This window comes from Rhipicephalus microplus, chromosome 5 (genome assembly GCF_043290135.1).
Source record: "Rhipicephalus microplus isolate Deutch F79 chromosome 5, USDA_Rmic, whole genome shotgun sequence".
Lineage (NCBI taxonomy): Eukaryota > Metazoa > Arthropoda > Arachnida > Ixodida > Ixodidae > Rhipicephalus > Rhipicephalus microplus.
Window position 1 is genome coordinate 160,311,448 of NC_134704.1, and position 18,920 is coordinate 160,330,367.

General features: G+C 46.4%; 1 protein-coding gene across 4 annotated transcripts in view; it reads right to left on the minus strand.

Annotated features, from left to right (window-relative positions):
* The window catches only part of LOC142817997 (uncharacterized), an 88,526-nt gene that overhangs the window by 52,635 nt on the left and 16,971 nt on the right, over positions 1-18,920 (minus strand). For all 4 annotated transcript variants that reach the window (XM_075896139.1, XM_075896137.1, XM_075896140.1 and 1 more), the window contains 3 exons: positions 6,511-6,663; positions 1,172-1,413; positions 413-540 (listed from right to left, as the gene is read on the minus strand). In XM_075896139.1, coding sequence (XP_075752254.1) covers positions 413-540; positions 1,172-1,413; positions 6,511-6,663 — 523 coding nt within the window. The remainder of the gene's footprint in view (positions 1-412; positions 541-1,171; positions 1,414-6,510; positions 6,664-18,920) is intronic.

Here is an 18,920-nt window from a genome sequence, read left to right on the forward strand (position 1 = left end):
CCTTGATGGAGAAGAAAAAGGTTTCTTTTTCAAGGATACAGCTCTGTGAAAACTAGGCAGCAAGTAAGGTCCGAAACAAGCAGAAAAGCCGAATGAAATGAAAACAGATACTTTTTGCGTCCAGACCCTCGCTACTAAATCTTTTGTTGAGTGAAAGCTCCTCCTTTATATAGTGTTGCTTTAACCCGCTAGATTTGAGCGTTTGATTGTTTTTTTAGTCTTCAGGAACAAGAATGACGCTACGCCAGTCACAATTATAGAAGTCTAATTTTTACATTTTTCTAAATACAGGGCAAGGTACGAACCACCCGAAGCCATAAAGCGACTGCATCGTCTACCTTCTCCAAAGGTGACTTGAAAACGCCTTCAGGTGTGCCACGGTGCTCCTATAGCTTACAAATAGGCTTCTCACCCATTGAGCGCTGCCAAGAGTCTAGCGAACTTCTTGAAGTGTCGACGCAAGCCAACGGGCCGCAGTGCCAGGAAGTTACTCATGGTGCTCTCGTCGTATCCAGCAGCGACGAGGCTCCTGGTGAGTTGCTAGTTGGAAAAATAATGTTTAGGAGCATAAGCGCGAGAGATGTATTTGCAGTTGTGATACAAAAAAACACTGGAATTTTGAGGCTATCTTGAATTGCTTTTTGATATGCTAATACCATTCGAATTGTTCTAAATGAACACCAATGCAGATCTTCGTAAATAAATATACACGAACTAATATGGATGTCGACAACGCTTCCCATTGCGTCCTGTGAACACTTGGGAGGTTGGTGTACAAGAGGCTTCTCTGAATTTTTATGGCTCTTTTGTTTTTGTAGTCTAATACAGACCGAACTGGCAGAACTATAAAGAGTATTAGTGAGTCTGGTGTTCATCTACAAAGGTTTCAACGTAAAAGTCAATTTCAAGTGAATTTTCACAGACACGTTTTTTTCTTCTCAGTTTTACACGGTACGAAAATCGGCAAATGACAACCTACCAAACTTGCAAGTACAAATTCTGACTAGTACATGATCTCCCTTCCTTTGCATAGCTACGCGATATGTATTGCCCAGTACCATTACAGCCTACAGTCGGAACTTGAGACAAATTTAATAGGTGAAGACGCCAATCTATAGCACAATCAGTGTTCGTTGAATGGTGCAGTACTACCCGTGCATCAGATGCTCACCGAAAAGAGATCGACGCCATGTCTGATTACACCATCAGTCAGATCCCGACCGTTGGTGCCGCCACTATCGCTGTCCAGGAGACCAAAACCGCGTACGCCTGGAGTTTTGTAAAGCTGAGCGGCGCTCTTGCGGAAGGATGTCCTTCGGAACCTGCCCTCGGATTCCAAGAATGAGCCGGATCCAAAAGTGAACAGTATTCTCGCAGTGGTATTATAGTTTTGCAGAAAGTTATACTCGGACTCTGTGGAAGGAGTAGAAAAGCATAGTTGATACCCCCGTCGCAGGAATCGGCGTTACACGGAACTACATTACCTTGCAGAAGTAATGTAATGTTTACTGTACATTGAAATAAGATAGCTTATAAATGCGCGGAGGTGTTTGACAGCTAAGGCACCACTTAGCGCAAACGCATATACGTTGACTCTCAGTGATACATACTTATCCCGAGAATAATGTGCATGAACAGCGATTCATTAATAATAAACATGCTCTTGTGGTAATGGATACCTATGGTATAGCTGGGGTAAATCGGGAGAACGGAACCGAAGAAATGGTGTGACAGCCAGAAGAGCGTGACTGATTGTACGCCCTATTTCAGCTAGGGTCACCTACTCGAGGCATATTAGAGATATCGAATGTCTCTGCCGGATTTGAGGGAAACGCAACGCACGTTGTGTCTCCTCTGTTGGCCGCCCACAATTTTTAGGGCCGCGCCGCGGTGGTCTAGTGGCTAAGTTACTCGGCGCAGGTCGCGAGATCAAATCCCAGCTGTGGCTGCTGCATTTCCGATGGAGGTGGAAAGGTTGTAGGCCCGTGTGCTCAGATTTGGGTGCACGTTAAAAAAACCCAGGTGGTCAAAATTTCCGGAGCCCTCCACTGCGACGTCTCTCATATTCATAAGATGGTTTTGGGACGTTAAACTCCACATATCAATCAATCAATCACGATTTTTAGGGGCGAAGCTCCTTAAGCCATGGGTCATGCGCCCACGATGTATGTATGTATGTATGTATGTATGTATGTATGTATGTATGTATGTATGTATGTATGTATGTATGTATGTAGTAGTAGTAGTAGTAGTAGTAGTAGTAGTAGTAGTAGTAGTAGTAGTTGTAGTTGTAGTTGTAGTAGTAGTAGTAGTAGTAGTAGTAGTAGTAGTAGTAGTAGTAGTAGTAGTAGTAGTAGTAGTAGTAGTAGTAGTAGGATGGCCGGGCTAGAGGAGTGGCACGCGCACAGTCTTTGGAATCGAGGAAGAAACCCGTGCATGTTATTAATAAATAAAAAGATAGTTGTTTCTGATGGAATAACCTACAGAGATGAGTATCGGTGACTTAATATCTAATAAAATTGCCTTTGAATTTGATGCTTACTAAAAAAATTGTAACAGAAGGACGCACTTTGAGCCCTATTTGACCAGAAAATGTTGCCACGTTAAACTCGCCAGGCGTAACCTCCTTGGAGTAGCAAGATTTAGCGAGGTTTGGGCCGCAGTGCCATGAGCTAGCAGCGGTGAACGGTAGGACCTAGACACGAAGCGCAGGCCGTAAAAAAGTGCGCGCCTGCCACTCCTGTAGTCCGGCCGTGCCATCTCCCATTTCGTCCTTGGAATGTCGGCTGGATGGCGCTACTTTTATATGATGAATATATGATGAAGAGACACAAGATGACGGTACTTGACGTGTTCACTAGAGGGACGGCCGGACAGACAGGCGCAAGGCTGGAGATACCGACGCATGGGCGGACGGGTGCATGGATGAACGGACGAACAGACGGACGGATGAATGAACGGAAGGACGGACGAATGCACGGATGCACTGACGGACGCACGAATGGACGCACAAACGGACGGATGGATGCACAGATAAATGGAAGAAAGAACGGGCGGACGTAAGCGCGGAAGGACAGACGGATGCTTCGCCCCACTCATCATCACAGACTATGTGGGTATGCTGCGATTTTTTTGTTGTGAACGAATACTAGAGCCATGCCAGCTTTTTGGGTAAGGTCACTATCCGGAGGTGCGTGAAAGCGTTGACAAAACTGTGCTTTTCTTTTTGGAAGCGCACCGAATTAAACGGGCGAGTAGAAACAACGCATTGAAAGAACGAATCGTCGATGTCACGGCCATAATGCATTTATGCACTTTAACAAGAGTACTGCAAGAGGGCAGTGGTAGATACAAAAGACGTCTTTCTAAAGACTACAAATCACGAGACTGTGGTGTATCACTGCGCCACAGTTTCATGCTTTGTAGTGAAGGTCACAATTGGGAAGGGTGGGACCTTTCAATTTTCGCACGCGCGGCCATTTGCAGGATCTTCATGGGCGAGTAAACTGGTTTATCTCGTGCAAGTTATATGCTGCTCAATATTGAACTTGAAGAGCTTCTATAAAGTATTTGCTGTTTTTGTGTGGAAGTCAGATTATAAAAGGACAAGCAGAAACAACTTTGCTCGCAAGTTGAGTCAGGGGGTTACTAAAAATGCGGAATTTATTTTCAAAGCAGTTTGTCTCTTGATTTTTGTTTTTGCATGACACGACGATTGCTTTCTTGAGAATAATTATTCGAATACGATTCAGCCATGTCTTTCCCGACTTTGCTGTCTGAATGAGAGAAAGTGGTTATTAAGCTACCGGGAAATTCTTGCGTGGAGATTGTGATGGTACTTAGATTTTTAAACTTCCACTTTTCTAATGAATATTTGATACGATAGACATTAAGATCCTCTGTACTGGGCATTATACAGCGCAGTGCAGGAAAATTATGTCCTAAACACTGAGAAACGAATGGTGGCCCCAAGAGGACTTAAAACGTTCTTTTTTAAAATACATACCAGTCATTGAACCTGGTTAAACGTGTATAGCGGATAAATGGGAGAATCTACTATGGGGTACTGATTATTTACATCGTAGAAAACGTGAATTTAGAGAACCTGGCTTTCTGGACTGCTGTGTGCGGTTTTACTTCGACATATATTACAGATAATTCCTAAAAAATAAATACTGCTAACACCACATAGCATTCGTTGTTTAACTGTGGGATCAGGCTGTATACCTTCTCACACATTTTTTTTTCTCCTTAGCCCTCGTACCATTTGGAGAAACCACATTGTTGTATGGAACTGCTCTGCAAATATTCAACCAGTAAATTTCAATTTTACTGAGCCTCTGAGCGAATCATGCGAAGCATTTCTGAAATTGGATTATGGCCAAGATGTGCCGTCCGTGATCGATCCTCTTGTGAAAATGAAAGTTTTGTAATATCAACTCCCTGCCGGGAGCCCTGCGGTAGAAAAATGTGTCCATGCTGGGCAATATATAAAAAAATGATACTATGGCGCAGTTGATAGCATTCCGGCAACTGTCATCGCTGACTGAGAGGTCATGAGTTCGACAAGCATTGACGGAACCTTTTTGTCTGCTGATCATGTTGATTTTTTCGACGTCATTTCTACGATGGAAGTACTTACTGAAATCATTGTGACCCCGGCACAAAACACTTTCGTGTTAAACTACATGCTTGAAATGCGAAGCATTTCCTTGCGTGCTGCGGCACTCTTAGCGTCTATCTACGTATTTGCGTACCTATATAACAAGCGGCCTACGTATGCGAGTACATGCTACAGGTGATAGACAGTTTGTCTAACCAGGAACGCCAAAAACATGAATGGGTAATTTTAACGCGAGAGCATTAAAAAAAAGCTGACATCGGTAGTGTTGGCCCGACGAATGAAAAAAAAAACAAATGTGAGTTCCCCAACAGGAATTAAATCCGGGCATTCTGCATGACAGTTAAGTATGCTACCAGGGAGCCACAGCACGTTTCGATACTGCTTTGGAAAAATACACTATTCAGGCGTAATGTTGGTGAAACGTTGATCGCGTTTGCAATGCTGACTATCCAATTTCAGTAACATTACATATGTACCCCAATGATAGTCATCATGTTGGGTCAACGTCAATTGTAGTCAATTGCCATCCACTGAAGGTGATTTATGTCACACGAGTATAAACAACTGGTTCTGTAAAATATGTGCGACTGCTCAAGACATGTCTGTGCTTACAGTATTTGTACGTATATTTATCATCATTTCGTAATGTTTTAGTAATTGAAATACAATCACTTTGCGTCGGCATGCATGCGGCGCAAAACGTTGATCCCCAAAGTACGTGGCATCTACCAAATTTATTGACATTATGTCTTCGATCAAAGCACCCTTACCTGCATAGGCGTGCGCACAGAAGGAGCAATGAAGCGGCCGTGCCCATTTTGCCTAATCATCTTTCTCGGAAACCTTTGCGCAAGGTTTTACCTCACTTTTTCTCAGTTGTGGCTGTTTCGTCGTTTATTGGAGAAGCCCTAAAACGTTTTACCCATTAATATTCGAGTGACCTCACTGCCGGACTTGCTACCTTACGAATCGAGTACCGCACCGTTTTTTTTGTTTGTTTTTAATAAAAACTGTGTTGCAGACTCTCTTAAAAATGCAGGATCATGACTATACAGGCTTCCAACGATAATGGTCGACGAGAAAACGTAGTTTCCAACACTGACAACTTCATACATTTAGCCTCGTGAACCAGGGAACAAATGCCAGCCAGTGTGAGAAGCAGGTCATCGATTTATTTTTTTTTTATTTTTGCGTATACCGCGAAGTTTGATTTCGTTGATACATGACTAATAAAGGGTGGGTGAAAGCGCTGCAATAAAACATGATTATGAAAACAGATTCCCAAACATTTATGCACTGTCTCAGAATCACCCAGCAAGAATATAAAATTACTATTTATTCAATAGACGCATTCCTTCCCGTCTTTTTTCCCCTTGCAGCTGACGCACTTCTTTATAATAAATGTAGGACAATAGGTGTTAAGTTCGCAGAAGGATAATTTGAGTATTTTAATTTACCTGACACAGCATATTTGTATTTAGCACACCACATTGGTCTTTATGGTCATGATCCACCAATGCCACAATACTATTGGACCCGCTTACGTTTTAAACTATCATTGCGTGATGTGCTGGCACTGCTAAGAAAAACACAAAATACGTTGACACATTTAGTTTCAAAATAAATCATGCATTAACGCTTACCACGTTTTCTAATACGGTTTTGTGTACCTCACATGGCCCTGAAACATTTGAGGCACTAGCCTGAAAATTGGGCTCTGCAGCTGCAGAAGCTAATCTATAGGTTCCAGCATCCCCATCGTTGGCTAATACTCCCCCAAATACTTTCAACTATTGCATTCATAAAATTCAAAACCTCTGCTGCCAGGGCACCGATGCTGAAAAAGTGCTCACGAAGCTTTGGCAGTCAATGGATGACTGACCCACCGTTGTATGACCCGTCGGTGTTGGCTTCAATGTCCAGGACAAGGTAGTCACAGATATTAGGCTCCGGTAGCTTCTTCCACGACACCCAACTGGGGTCGGTGGCTCCACTGGGTAGCCGTCCAGGTGTCAGCACGACGCACAACAGGGCTGGCCCTGCGAACGCCGACGAAAAGCCTCCGAAAAATTGAAGCTAACATTGTGCAGCAGTCATTGTGGAGAGAAACACGCACTTTGCAGTGCTTTTAAGATACAAAAACACGAGCAGTTGTGTTTGCGATGCATAGGCCACAGAGGAATGCTCTATTTTCTGCCTTTCTTGTTTTCTTTTCTTATGCCTGCCTCACAAGTTCTTCGTTTGACTAAACGTGATCTCAAGTATGTAACTTGGGAGCAGTGTTATACACGTTCTTCTAACACAGCAACAAAAGCTCGTTCCGTGTTCCTTCCCAACTTTGGAACGAGTTTTCGTTAAAAGTTACCTAAATGAAAAAGAACTCACTACAACTACATTACGAAAACTGTAACTTGTTACATGAACGTTATTTTTGAATTTTTTGACAAAATATAGTGCTCAATAATCTTGAGGCCAAATGAACTAAGAAATTTATTGTTCATGTCACCCTACATATCTTTTACGAATTATATGTTATGAGTCATTTATATACTTATATGAACAACGTGTAGAAATAAATGTAGATGCAAGTTATAAGTGGATTGAAAGTATGTAAACAAACTATCCTAAAGAAACTTTTTAGAGGTCACGAGCCATGCTACAAATAAGTCTAACTGAAACTTCTGTGCTCGTCTATTAGAAGGGCAACATGCATATGGCACTGTCTACGTCACTCTTCAAATGCGCAGTCGGAATTGTGCACCTCAGATAATTAACTCTCTAGGGTTAAAGAGCTTGTTTCGCTGAAATTCTATTGTCAGCGTCTGCGTTGTTGTGAGCAAAAACTTGGGGCAAACTTGTGAGCAAAAACTTGAACTTAAGTTCAAGTGCAAATTGAACCCGAAGCTTTTACGTGCTAGCAAGCAGCTGGCCTTCCACCAGTCAGGTAAATGAATGAAATTGATTCGCTAACAATATATGCAGATTTGTATTCAGATGAGTCTTCCTAACGCATATAGTGCTGCGTAGCACGAGCTTACAATCACGCCATGCGTCAACACATAAGAATTGCGCAATGAGTGGGTGTTTTAGAATTCCGCTCATTACAACACGCTCTGACAAAGTAAACAGCTGCGTAGGTCGATGACTTATATGTGGGGTTTAACGTCCCTAAACAACCATATTATTATGAGAGATGCCATAGTGGAGGGCTCCGGAAATTGCGACCACCTGGGGTTCATAACGTGCACCCAAATCGGAGCACACGGGCCTGCAGCATTGCCGCCTCCATTGGAGATGCAGCCGCTGCAGCCGGTATTCGATCCCGCGACCTGCGGGTCAGCAGCCGAGTACCTTACTCACTAGACCACCGCGGCGTGGCGCAGCTGCGTCGGTTCCCATTTGCCTTACCGATGTGTAGTAGACTGTTCCCCAATTCCCAAAAGGAAGAAATTTGACGAACTGGGCATCTTATACGTGCACTAGGCATTCTAAATTAGTTTGATACGGCGGATGTTGCGCGTGATAACGCTCATTTTTTTTATGCATATTTGAAGCATCCACCGAGAACCGAAGCCGCGCTAGCAACTGATGAAGCGACACACATGGAGCCTGATTACGCGGTCGCGTTCTCGTATTGAAAGCAAAGCTTAAGCGTCGTCCTAGTTTTCTTGAAGTAGAAATTGCGACATGTGCACCCATATATATATAGGTTTTACGCCCAGAAAACCACACCGAAAAGAACATAAGCTGTTTAATAAATGCTGATTGAATAATGCAGTGTGAATATATGAAACAACGTCCAGGATACAAGTGCCTTGTTCGCACTTAGCAGGGGTTTCATATCGATGTTGGTATACGCCGAACAAGCTTTGTTTTGTCGTTAGCAATCCGTTGGCAATGGAGAGTCATTCCATCAAACGCTCGATGGTTATGCCATGTACACAACTACGAACCGAGTCAATCCAGGCAGTAGTGGCGAGGACAGGCTGAGCATGTGCAAGAAGAATGTATCGCTGAATGTATACGTGTATTGTTTATTGAATCACAATCGTTATTGGTACTGTGGCTGTTGAAATGAATAGCAATAAAATTACATACCGATAGCCCCGGAGATAACTGGAATGATTAATAGATGCCTGGTCAAACGCAACTGTCGCAGGCACCAGATCGGCGCCACTGTATGCGGCACCACTCGCTTACATTACGCTTAGGTCCTTCCACGACTTGGGTGCCTTTTTGTTGCTAGCTGCCGGCGGCATGCACGAGATCCTAAAAAGGCACTTGAGCCATAGGGAACATAAAGTACTTGCGACGAGAAGAACACTGCCAGAAACTAGGTCGAACCTTTGCAGTACATGAGCGCGTCAACATATATATTGTCACGCGCCAAGAGCCGTGAAGACAAGACAGGAAGAGCGGGGCAGAAAGACACGAGCGTGTATCTTTAAACGAAGCGCTAACACACACTTCTTCTTCATTCTCTTTGCCCTTTTCGGCTCGCTAGGGCTTGCCGGCTCACAACTCTAGGTGGCATTATTCCCCCTTCCATTAGAGCATTGACTCGATGCTCATACACAAGGGGACAGCAGGGCCCATAACGGAATAAAAAGAAAAGAAGAAACGATACACATAGTGCACAGGGCACATGCAGGTGCAAAACAAATGTCTGTGGTTGGTCATAAAAAACATTAATACAGTTCAAAGTTCGTTCGAGGCCCTACGGACAACTAAAAAAAGAAAATGTTTGCTGTCCTGGCACAATAAAACGAGTATTACTGCGTAAAATAAGGTTTTGAGCAAACTACATGCACAATCTCTGTTCGTGGTGAGTGGCGCGGAGTCGTTGCCGAGTCTTTGTCTGGAATGACTTCGTAGTTGACCACGTTCAACCACGGTAATATTTTGTAGGGTCCGAAGTACTTGCTCAGGAGCTTCTCTCTGAGACTTCGCCGTCTAACAGGAGACCAAACCCACACTTGGTCGCCAGGTTGATAGGTAACTGGTCGATGGTGGATGTTGTACCTTCGGGAGTCTACATTGCTGTGATTTTGTGTGCACGCGAGCTAGTTGACATGCTTCCTCTGCACGCTGAATGTAATCCTCGACATCGGGAGTTAGCAGCTCTTGCTGGTCGATGTCACAATGAATCATGGCGTCTAGCATGGTTTGCACGTCTCGACCGTATACCGAGGCGGAAGGGTGCAAATCTTGTCGTTTTCTGGGTTGCGGTGTTATACGCAAACGTTATGTACGGCAGGATCTCGTCCCACGTTTTATGCTGCACATCCACGTACATTGAAATCATGTCAGCCAGTGTTTTGTTTAGCCTTTCTGTCAAGCCGTTACTCTGGGGGTGGTATGCGGTTGTCTTACGGTGGTTCGTGTAACTGAGCTTAAAGATGTCGTCCAACAGTTTTGCCGTAAACGCTGTCCCTCGGTCAGTGATGATGAATGACGGGGCGCCGTGACGAAGCACTATGCGGTGCATGAAAAACTGGGCGACTTCAGATGCTGTACCACGTGGCAGTGGCTTCGTTTCAGCGTAACGAGTCAAGTAATCAGTTGCGACAATGATCCACTTGTTTCCAGAGCGAGATAAAGGAAACGGTCCAAGGAGGTCCATTCCAACTTGGTCAAACGGCGTACGCGGTGGGTCGTTGGGTTGTAGGAGGCCTGCAGGTTTTACAGGTGGTGACTTGCGACGCTGACATTCGCGGCATCCTTTCACGTAACGTTTGACACAAGCTGCGAGTTTTGGCCAGAAATATAGCTGTCGTACCCGGTCGAGCGTCCATGAGTATCCCAGATGGCCGGATGTCAGCTCATCGTGGCCGGCTAATAAGATATCATATCGAAGGTCTTGAGGAACAACTAGAAGATAAGATCTGCTACCGGCACCAGTGTTTTTCTTGTATAATATGTCGTGTCGTAAGCAAAATGACGGCCGCGTACGGGAAAGTGAACGAGGAACAGACGCGGTGCTGCCCTTTAAATGATCGATGATGAGCCTTAAATCGGGGTCCGCTCGTTGCTTACTGAGGAGGTCCACCCCACTGAGAGTCCCCAGGAAGGCACTGTCGTCTTCTACAGCTGTATGGTCGGATTCCAGAAGTGCTCGTGATAGCGTGTCGGCGTCTTCATGCTTTCTACCCGACTTGTATACGACGGTGACATCAAACTCCTGAAGCCGCAGACTCCATCGTGCTAATCACCCATAGGGGTCTCAGAGGTTAGCCAAGTAACATAAAGCGTGGTGATCAGTCACAACTCTAAATGAGCGCCCATAGAAATAAGGCGTAAACTTTGTAATCGGCCCATATTACCGCGGTACATTCCTTCTCTGACGTTGAATAGTTGGTTTCGGCACGTGATAAAGTGCGGCTTGCGTAGGCAATCACACGTTCGGTCCCATCTTGTGTTTGCACCAACATAGTTCCGAGACCAATGTTGCTTGCGTCAGTGCCCACCTCTGTGTCAGCGTCCTCATCGAAATAACCAAGCACAGGAAGGGAAGACAATCGATGTTGCAGTTCCGCAAAGGCAGTCGCTTGTTCGTCAGTCCACAGAAATGGGGTGTCGTCACACGTAAGTCTGATGAGTGGCTCCGCAATCTTAGATAAGTTTTCGATAAAGCGGCGATAGTATGCGCAGAGCCCCAGAAATCGTCGAAGACTTTTCGTGTCTGTCGGAGCTGGAAATGCGGCCACAGCGGCAGTCTTCTCGGGATCGGGCCGAACGCCTGCAGCGCTCACAACGTGATCCAAGAACTTCAGTTCTTTGTAGCCGAAATGGCACTTCTCAGGTTTGGGGGTATGGTCAGCGGATCGTATAGCTTCATGAACACTCTGAAGGCGATGAAGGTGCTCGTCAAATGTTCTTGAAAAGACAACGACATCATCTAGATAGACGAGGCAACTTTCCCACTTGAGGTCAGCGAGAACGGTATCCATCATTCTTTGGAATGAGGCCGGAGCGGAACAGAGACGGAATGGGAGCACTCGGAATTCATACAGATTGTCAGGAGTTACGAAAATAGTGTTTTTGTGGTCACGTTCATCAACTTCAATTTGCCAGTAACCACTTTTCAAGTCGATTGAGGTAAAGTACTTTGCTCGTCTCAGCCTGTCAAGAGAATCATCCACTCGAGGCAACGGGTACACGTCTTTCTTTGTGACGTTATTCAGCTTCCTATAATTGACACAAAAGCGAAGTGTACCATCCTTCTTTACAAGGACCACTGGCGATGACCAAGGGCTGCTTGATGGCTGTATTACACCGTCTTGAAGCATTTTCTTCACTTGCTTTTGAATCACGCGTCGTTCGTTTCTTGAAACTCGGTAAGGCTGTTGTCGTATAGGGTGCACGTCGCCGTAGGTGATAATACGGTGTTTGACAATCAATGTCTGACGGATTCTCGATGAACGTGCAAAACAGGCGTGGAATTCTATCAACAGGTCGTTAAACCTTCGTTCGTTTTCGCCAGAAAGCGTTGGGCTTATGTCGACACACCGGAGAGGTGCATCGGCATTATCAGTCACCTCGAAAGCAAAACACTCAGTCACATTGGTTACTGGGTAGGCATAGGCGATGACAGTACCAGTGAAAAGGTGTCGGCGCTCGTAGCTGAAGTTCGTAACAAGAACCTCGCAGTAGCCAGCCTGGAGGTCTACCAGGCTTCGTGCTACGCAGACATCTTGGGAAAAGAGTAGGGATCGAATGCTCTCCACTACCATTTCACCATGTGCTGATTAGTTACACGCCACTTGACCCATAACAGTTGAGCGTGGTGTTATCATCACAGTACCATCAATTACACGCTGACATACTCGATCATGGCTGGGATTATGCTCTGGTGTGGCGCTTTTTGTTGAAAACGTGACAAGGTGTTGTCGAATGTCGATGGTAGCACCATGCTCCCTCAGGAAGTCCATGCCAATGATCAGGTCTCGAGAACACTGACGGAGAACGCTCACGCTGACAACAAAGGTAGAACCACGAATCTGTATTCGTGCTGTGCAAACGCTGAGTGGCGTGACGATGGGCCCGTCAGCAGTACGAATTGGCCTGAGATTCCAAGGCATCGTGACTTTCTTCAGGAGAGAAGCCTGTTTATCGTTTATTATAGAAAAATCCGCACCCGTGTCAAATAAAGCACTGACTTCGCGACCGTCGAGCAGCACTAGAATGTCTAATGAAATATTTGCGGAACCAGCTGGTGTCGTTGTTGTCGAGGTATCGTCAGCTTGCGGAAGCGTCGGTAGGAGGCCTTGAGCTTGTCCAGTATGAGCGGCCTCACCCCCAAAGGTCGCTGTGGTTAATTTTTCTGGCAAGGACTGGGTGACCGACCCTGCGCCACGCTCGAATAGGTACGGCGATTAGGAGAAAATCGCCGCGGTGACGGGGAGCTTGACTGGTGCAAGGACGACGAAGTTCCGCGCTGCTGAGCCACATACTCTTCAATTTCAGGGGGCCGCTGACCGAACCTGGGTGGCGGTGAGTTCGTCAAAAATCCGCGTAGTCCAAGTGGTCGGTAAGAACAGCGTCGGAACACATGCCCAGCTTCGCCACAGTGGAAGCAGAGAGAACGTCAATCTGGCGCACACCAGACGTCTGATTTCCGCGAAATCAAGCGAAATGCGCTGTAATATGGCGCCGCTTGGACCATCTGCAGCATGGCTGGGGCCACAGTGGGATGCGGGATTGCGGGTGAAACAGGTCGCCGCAAAGCTTGAACATGCGACATGCGGGGGAAGTCGCTGGGTGGTTGATAATCCCGCATAAAAGGAGGTTCTCTTAAGGCATGCTATACTTCATCTCGGACTACGCTGGACAACGAGGAGATAGTGGGCTGCGAGGGCACTGACAGCTTCTGGAGTTCTTCACGGATGACTGAACGTATGAGCTCTCGGAAGAAGTCCTTTTGGCCACCGAAAGCTCTTAAGTAGTCCGTAGTTGAAGCGTTGATGTGCCGTTCGTATGACGGGGCTCGTTGCCTAAGAGTGCTTTCGACGGTGACGGCTTCTCTGAGAAATTTTGACACAGTCTTGGAAGGACTGCGCACAAGCCCACCGAAAAGCTGCTCTTTCACCCAGCGCATGAGGTACCGTACCTCCTTTTCTTCTGGCATGCCGGGGTCAGCTCGGTGGAAAAGATGCGTCATGTCCTCGACATACATTGCAACCCCTTCATTCGGCAGTTGTATGCGGGACAGCAGATCGCGCTCAGCTCTCTCCCGTCGGTCAGGGCTGGCATATGTTCCAAGAAGTCGTTTGAAGTGTTCTCACTATGTAAGAATACCCGCCAGGTTCTCATACCATACACGTGCGCCGTCCAAAAGACTGAAATAGACGTGCCGCAGTTTGTCTGCATCGTCCCACTGCTTGTTCACGGCAACGAACTCGTAATGAAAGAGCCAATATTTGACATCCTCAAGTGCAGTGCCATGAAAGGCATTTAGCGTTCGTGGTGTGAGTAAGGTGCAATGAAGCGGCGTTGTGCCGTTCGTACCATTTGGGTTGGTATCAGTAGGGCTGGTCGGAGCTGCCATTTTGTTTGCAAGCACTCCAAAATCAGAAGATTGCCCTCGGAATCTTCTGCTGGTTAGGTGCACAGGAGTGACCACCGGTACGACGCTTGAGTTCTTGATATGTGGAGGGGTACGGTGCATAGATTACCCAGCACTTCCACCAGTTTGTCATGCACCAAGAGCCGTGAGGACAATACAGGAAGAGCGGGGCAGGAAGACACGATCGTGTATCTTTAAACGAAGCGATAACAAACACTTCTTCGTTTTCTTTGCCCTTTTCGGCTCGCTAGGGCTTGCCGGCTCACAACTCTAGGTGGCAATATATAGACGTCCGAAGCGTACATTTCACGAGGCAAGGGGGCTCACTTCTAATGAATAGAATCCCGAAGTACAGCTTTGCCACCATCACAATGGGGCCCAAGAAGCCACTGATCGCGATTAGGTGGTTAGCACATCATTGTTGTACTCGCTTTTTGTGCCTCAAGCGTTGCGATTGGTCTCTCTGTGCACTGTAAAAAAAGAGTATACTTGAGTCTTTTCCAGTGGTTTTGACTTGCCACGTCTGCGACTCACTTAGAAATAGAGATAGAGACAAGGGACTTCAGAACGCCTACTGAGAGAGTGCGTTCTCTAGGAGAGTCCCCTGTCCTTTTTTCGAAGCGTGAAAGGACTTAGAAGTGTGGCAGCTTGGGCTAGTTGGTATGGCATGACGATAGTTATAGCGCGAGAACAAAACGTCCCTGTGTCGTCGTTTTGTTCTCGCGCTATAACTATCGTCGTGAAAGGACTCTTTTGCGAAGCATCACACTACCACTTCTATACAGGAGCCAGTCGACTCACACCGTTGACGCTCCTACGTAGGTCAAGCAACTCTATGCGGCTATTATAAGCTACTCAATTTATCCATGCTCTACTCTACGCGACTACTGCTGGAAAAAGTGAAGTATTCCTTTCACGTAACTACACTAGTACTTACAGTTGTGCCCAACAAATACAAAAAAATGTAGTACAAATATAACACTATTTTATTACCGCGCTTCTAAAGAAAAATTTTCAGCAGAGTAATACAAAAAGCGTGATAAGGTGAACTGCGAATTAAAATTAGGGTATTCTCATTTACATGTTTCTATGAGTATAGCCAATAAAAATCTGTGTGATGTGCATAGTGTCAAGTCGCGCAAAATAAATTGTAGATATCAGCATTATGTTTCAACATTCCTTATGATTACGAATAAATAAAAAAGTTGTACGACTGAAGGAATCAAGCTTTTGGCTTGCTATGTAGTCGCTCCTGTTCAGCGTGAGCAGCCATCAAAAAAAATCGCGGTATATCCACGGACTGAATGATGATGAGTGTAGCGAAGCGCCCATCGTCCATCCGCGCTTCCGTCCGTTCGTTCATCCTTGCTTCCGTCCATGCATCTAACTTTCCGCCAGTCCATCTATCTGCTTGCCTCTCTGTCCGTTCGTCCGTGAATCCGTCCGTGCGTGCGTTCGCTCGTCTGTACATCTAGTGTACACCCAAAGTACCACCATCTCGCATCTTTTCATCATATATTCATCATATAGAAGTACCGCCATCTAGTGGACATTTCAAAGACTAAACGAGAGGTGGCCACCTACAACTACGACTACTACATACATCGCGGACGCACGACCCATGGCATCAGAGCTTTGCCATTAAGGGGACCTGAAAAGAAGAACGGGGAATGAGATACCAAAATTAGAATGGGTAAAACATCTACAATAAGTTATTTGCACAGACATAAAGTGGGCTCACGACATAGCACCTAATTCAAACTGGCGCAGTAAACTGGCACATTCGCATGAAACAAGGTGTTTTGCCAATAATAAATCATGAAAGTACGAAAGTTTCAAGGCCTTCAACAAATGCCTCCCCTCCCCTGCCCCATCCCACCGAAAGAAGTTGTGGCTACAGACCTGCAATAGTCACTGGCTTGCACGTATCAAATCATTTTTTAGAAAGCTTTTCAAAGTTTGTTTTTGGAGTAAAGCACTGGCATATTTCTACAACCATACCCCTCCTCTGGCAGTAAAGGGCACGCCGTCAATTATTATTGACCGCGGGATTTACAAAGGTAACCTGTCCTTAAATAATCAGTTAAACACACGTGAATACGAGCGCTTGAACGACACCAACGGGCGCGGGCACCGTCTACGTTGGCATCAGCAATGGCTTAAGCTATAGAGCTACCACTCATTGTTCCCACCGTTACGTACACTGACTCGATTATGTTATAACATTGAACGTCATCGCAGATGTAATCACAGCACCACTCTGCTACAACTGTGGAAAGCCAGTGCACATTTACTATTTTTCCCCACATCGCCGAGCTGAATACCGCGGGAGTGCGCCTACCGCTACGCGCCAACAGTTCGACGAAAGCCGTGCCCCCATCGACGATGACACTGGCTGGCGGGAAGCCTCTGCTACCTTCCGGACACACTCACCATCCCCGGCTTGTTTTGCTTCACCAAGCCGCCGTAGTTTTGCTGACGCCGTCAGAGGTCGGTCTCTCAGCCCATGGAGGGGAAACTGAAAGCAGCGACCTCTGGGGGGATGGTTGCAAGCTGCCGAATTGCCGGAAATCCCCCACTGCTGCCGAAACACGTGAGAGACGACGATGGAGACACCACCGACAAAAACTAACAGCCGACCTCGCTGTGGCAATTGATGGCGCTGAAGTGATGGCCTTAGTCGACACGGGTGCACACGTTTTCATAATGAGTGAACGACTGGCAGATAAACTCGAGAAAGTCAGGATGGTATGGACGGGCCCTTATATCCGAAATGCAGGAGGCCAGATAATGACACCTACGGGAAAATGTACAGCAAGACTCACGATTGAGAATGCGGCTTTTGTAGCCACATTTCTGACCCTACCCGAGTGCTGCAAACCTATGATACTGGGAATGGACTTCTCAAGAGAGTACGGTGCTAGGGTCAACATACGTGATGGTGTGATTACATTCGCCCCTGGCAAGCCTGGAACCCATGATCCAGACCAAGAACCGAAAGTGTTACGTGTGTGGTCGACGACGACGTCTGCGTGCCACCACTGTCATGTAGTCTTGTTTCCGTGTGTTGCGGCGAGTACTGTAATGGAGACGCCACGGCCGAACGCATCACTGCCTTTCTTTTTCGCCAAAGCATTTCCATCTCTCGTGGCATCGTCAGCTTAGTGGATGGGCACGCAGAAGTGCTTCTGACCAATTTCATGAATTAGCGCCGGCACATCGATAAAGGCATGGCTGTGGCGTACCTCCAGGAGCTAGAGTACTCTCACGACTGTCTTCTTATGCAAGGAGAAGCCATAGCCCAATCACCTCCGCATACACCACCAGTCGATATCGATCCGAGTCTAACACTGACTGAAAGATGCCGTCTTGTGGAGCTGCTCAACCAGTTCAAGGACTGCTTCTCACCGACATTCCGAGTGGGCCAACACCTCTGACTAAGCATCGCATCATTACGGAAGACACAGCCAGACCGATCCGACAAAACCTATATCGCGTCGCTTAGAAAGAACATGAGGTAATCCAGCAGCAAGTCAAGAATATGCTGGAGGATAGTGTTATCCAACCCTCAACGAGTCCTTGTGCATGACCAGTGGTGCTCGTGAGAAAGAAAGATGACTGCTTGCGTTTCTGCATTGATTATCGTAAGCTGAACCACGTTACAAAAAAGACGTTCCGTTACTAAAGATCGATGACTCTTTAGACAAGCCACGGCATGCGTGCTACTTGTCGTCAATGGACCTCAAAAGTAGATACTGGTAAATCGAAGTAGATGAGCGTGACCGAGAAAAAGCCGCTTTCGTGGCGCCAGACGGGCTTTATGAATTCAAAGTTCTCCTTTTCGGTCTATGCTCAGCCCCAGCCACGTTTCAGAGACTAATGGATACCATTCTGTCCGGCCTGAAATGGAAAACATGCCTTGTGTACCTCGACGGCGTGATTGTTTTTTTTTTTGGCCATGGTTGAAGAACATCTAAAGCGGCTATTGCCAGTCCTTCAAGCCTTACGGTCCGCTAAACTCACACTAAAAGCGGAAAAATGTCACTTCAGCTTTGAACTCCAGTTTCTGGGACACGTGTTCAGTCGCGAAGGTCTGAGGCCTGACGCAGATAAAACTGTAGCCGTCGCAAGGTTCGCAAGGCCTGTTGACAAGAAAATGGTTAGGCGCTTTCTGGGTCTCTGCCTCTACTACCGGTGATTTATAGCAGACTTTTCACACATCACCTCTCCACTCCCCTGCCTTACAAGGGAAGACGTTGCGTTTGTAAGGAGTGAAGAGCAAGACGCTTCATTCAACGAGCTGCAACAGCGTCTACAAACTCCTACCGGTCATCGCTCACTTCGACAAGAATGCACCAACAGCCATCCATACAGACGCCAGCAATGTGGGCCTAGGTGCTATTCTTGTCCAATGCCAAGATGGTGTGGAGAGACAAGTTGCCTACGCTAGCAGAACGTTGACTCGTGCCCAGTCCAACTACTCAACGACGGACAATGAGTGTCTGGTTGTCATTTGGGCAGTTGCGAAGTTTCGCCCATACTTATATGGCCGCGCTTTCCAATTCGTAAGCGATCATCACTCTCTGTGTTGGTTGACCAACATGAAAGACCCATCTGGACGTTTAGCACGATGGAGCTTACGGCTCGAAGAGTACGACATGGCCGTTAGTTTACAAGTCCGGAAGGTAACACTTAGACGCCGACTGTTTGTCAAGGTCACCAATTGAATCA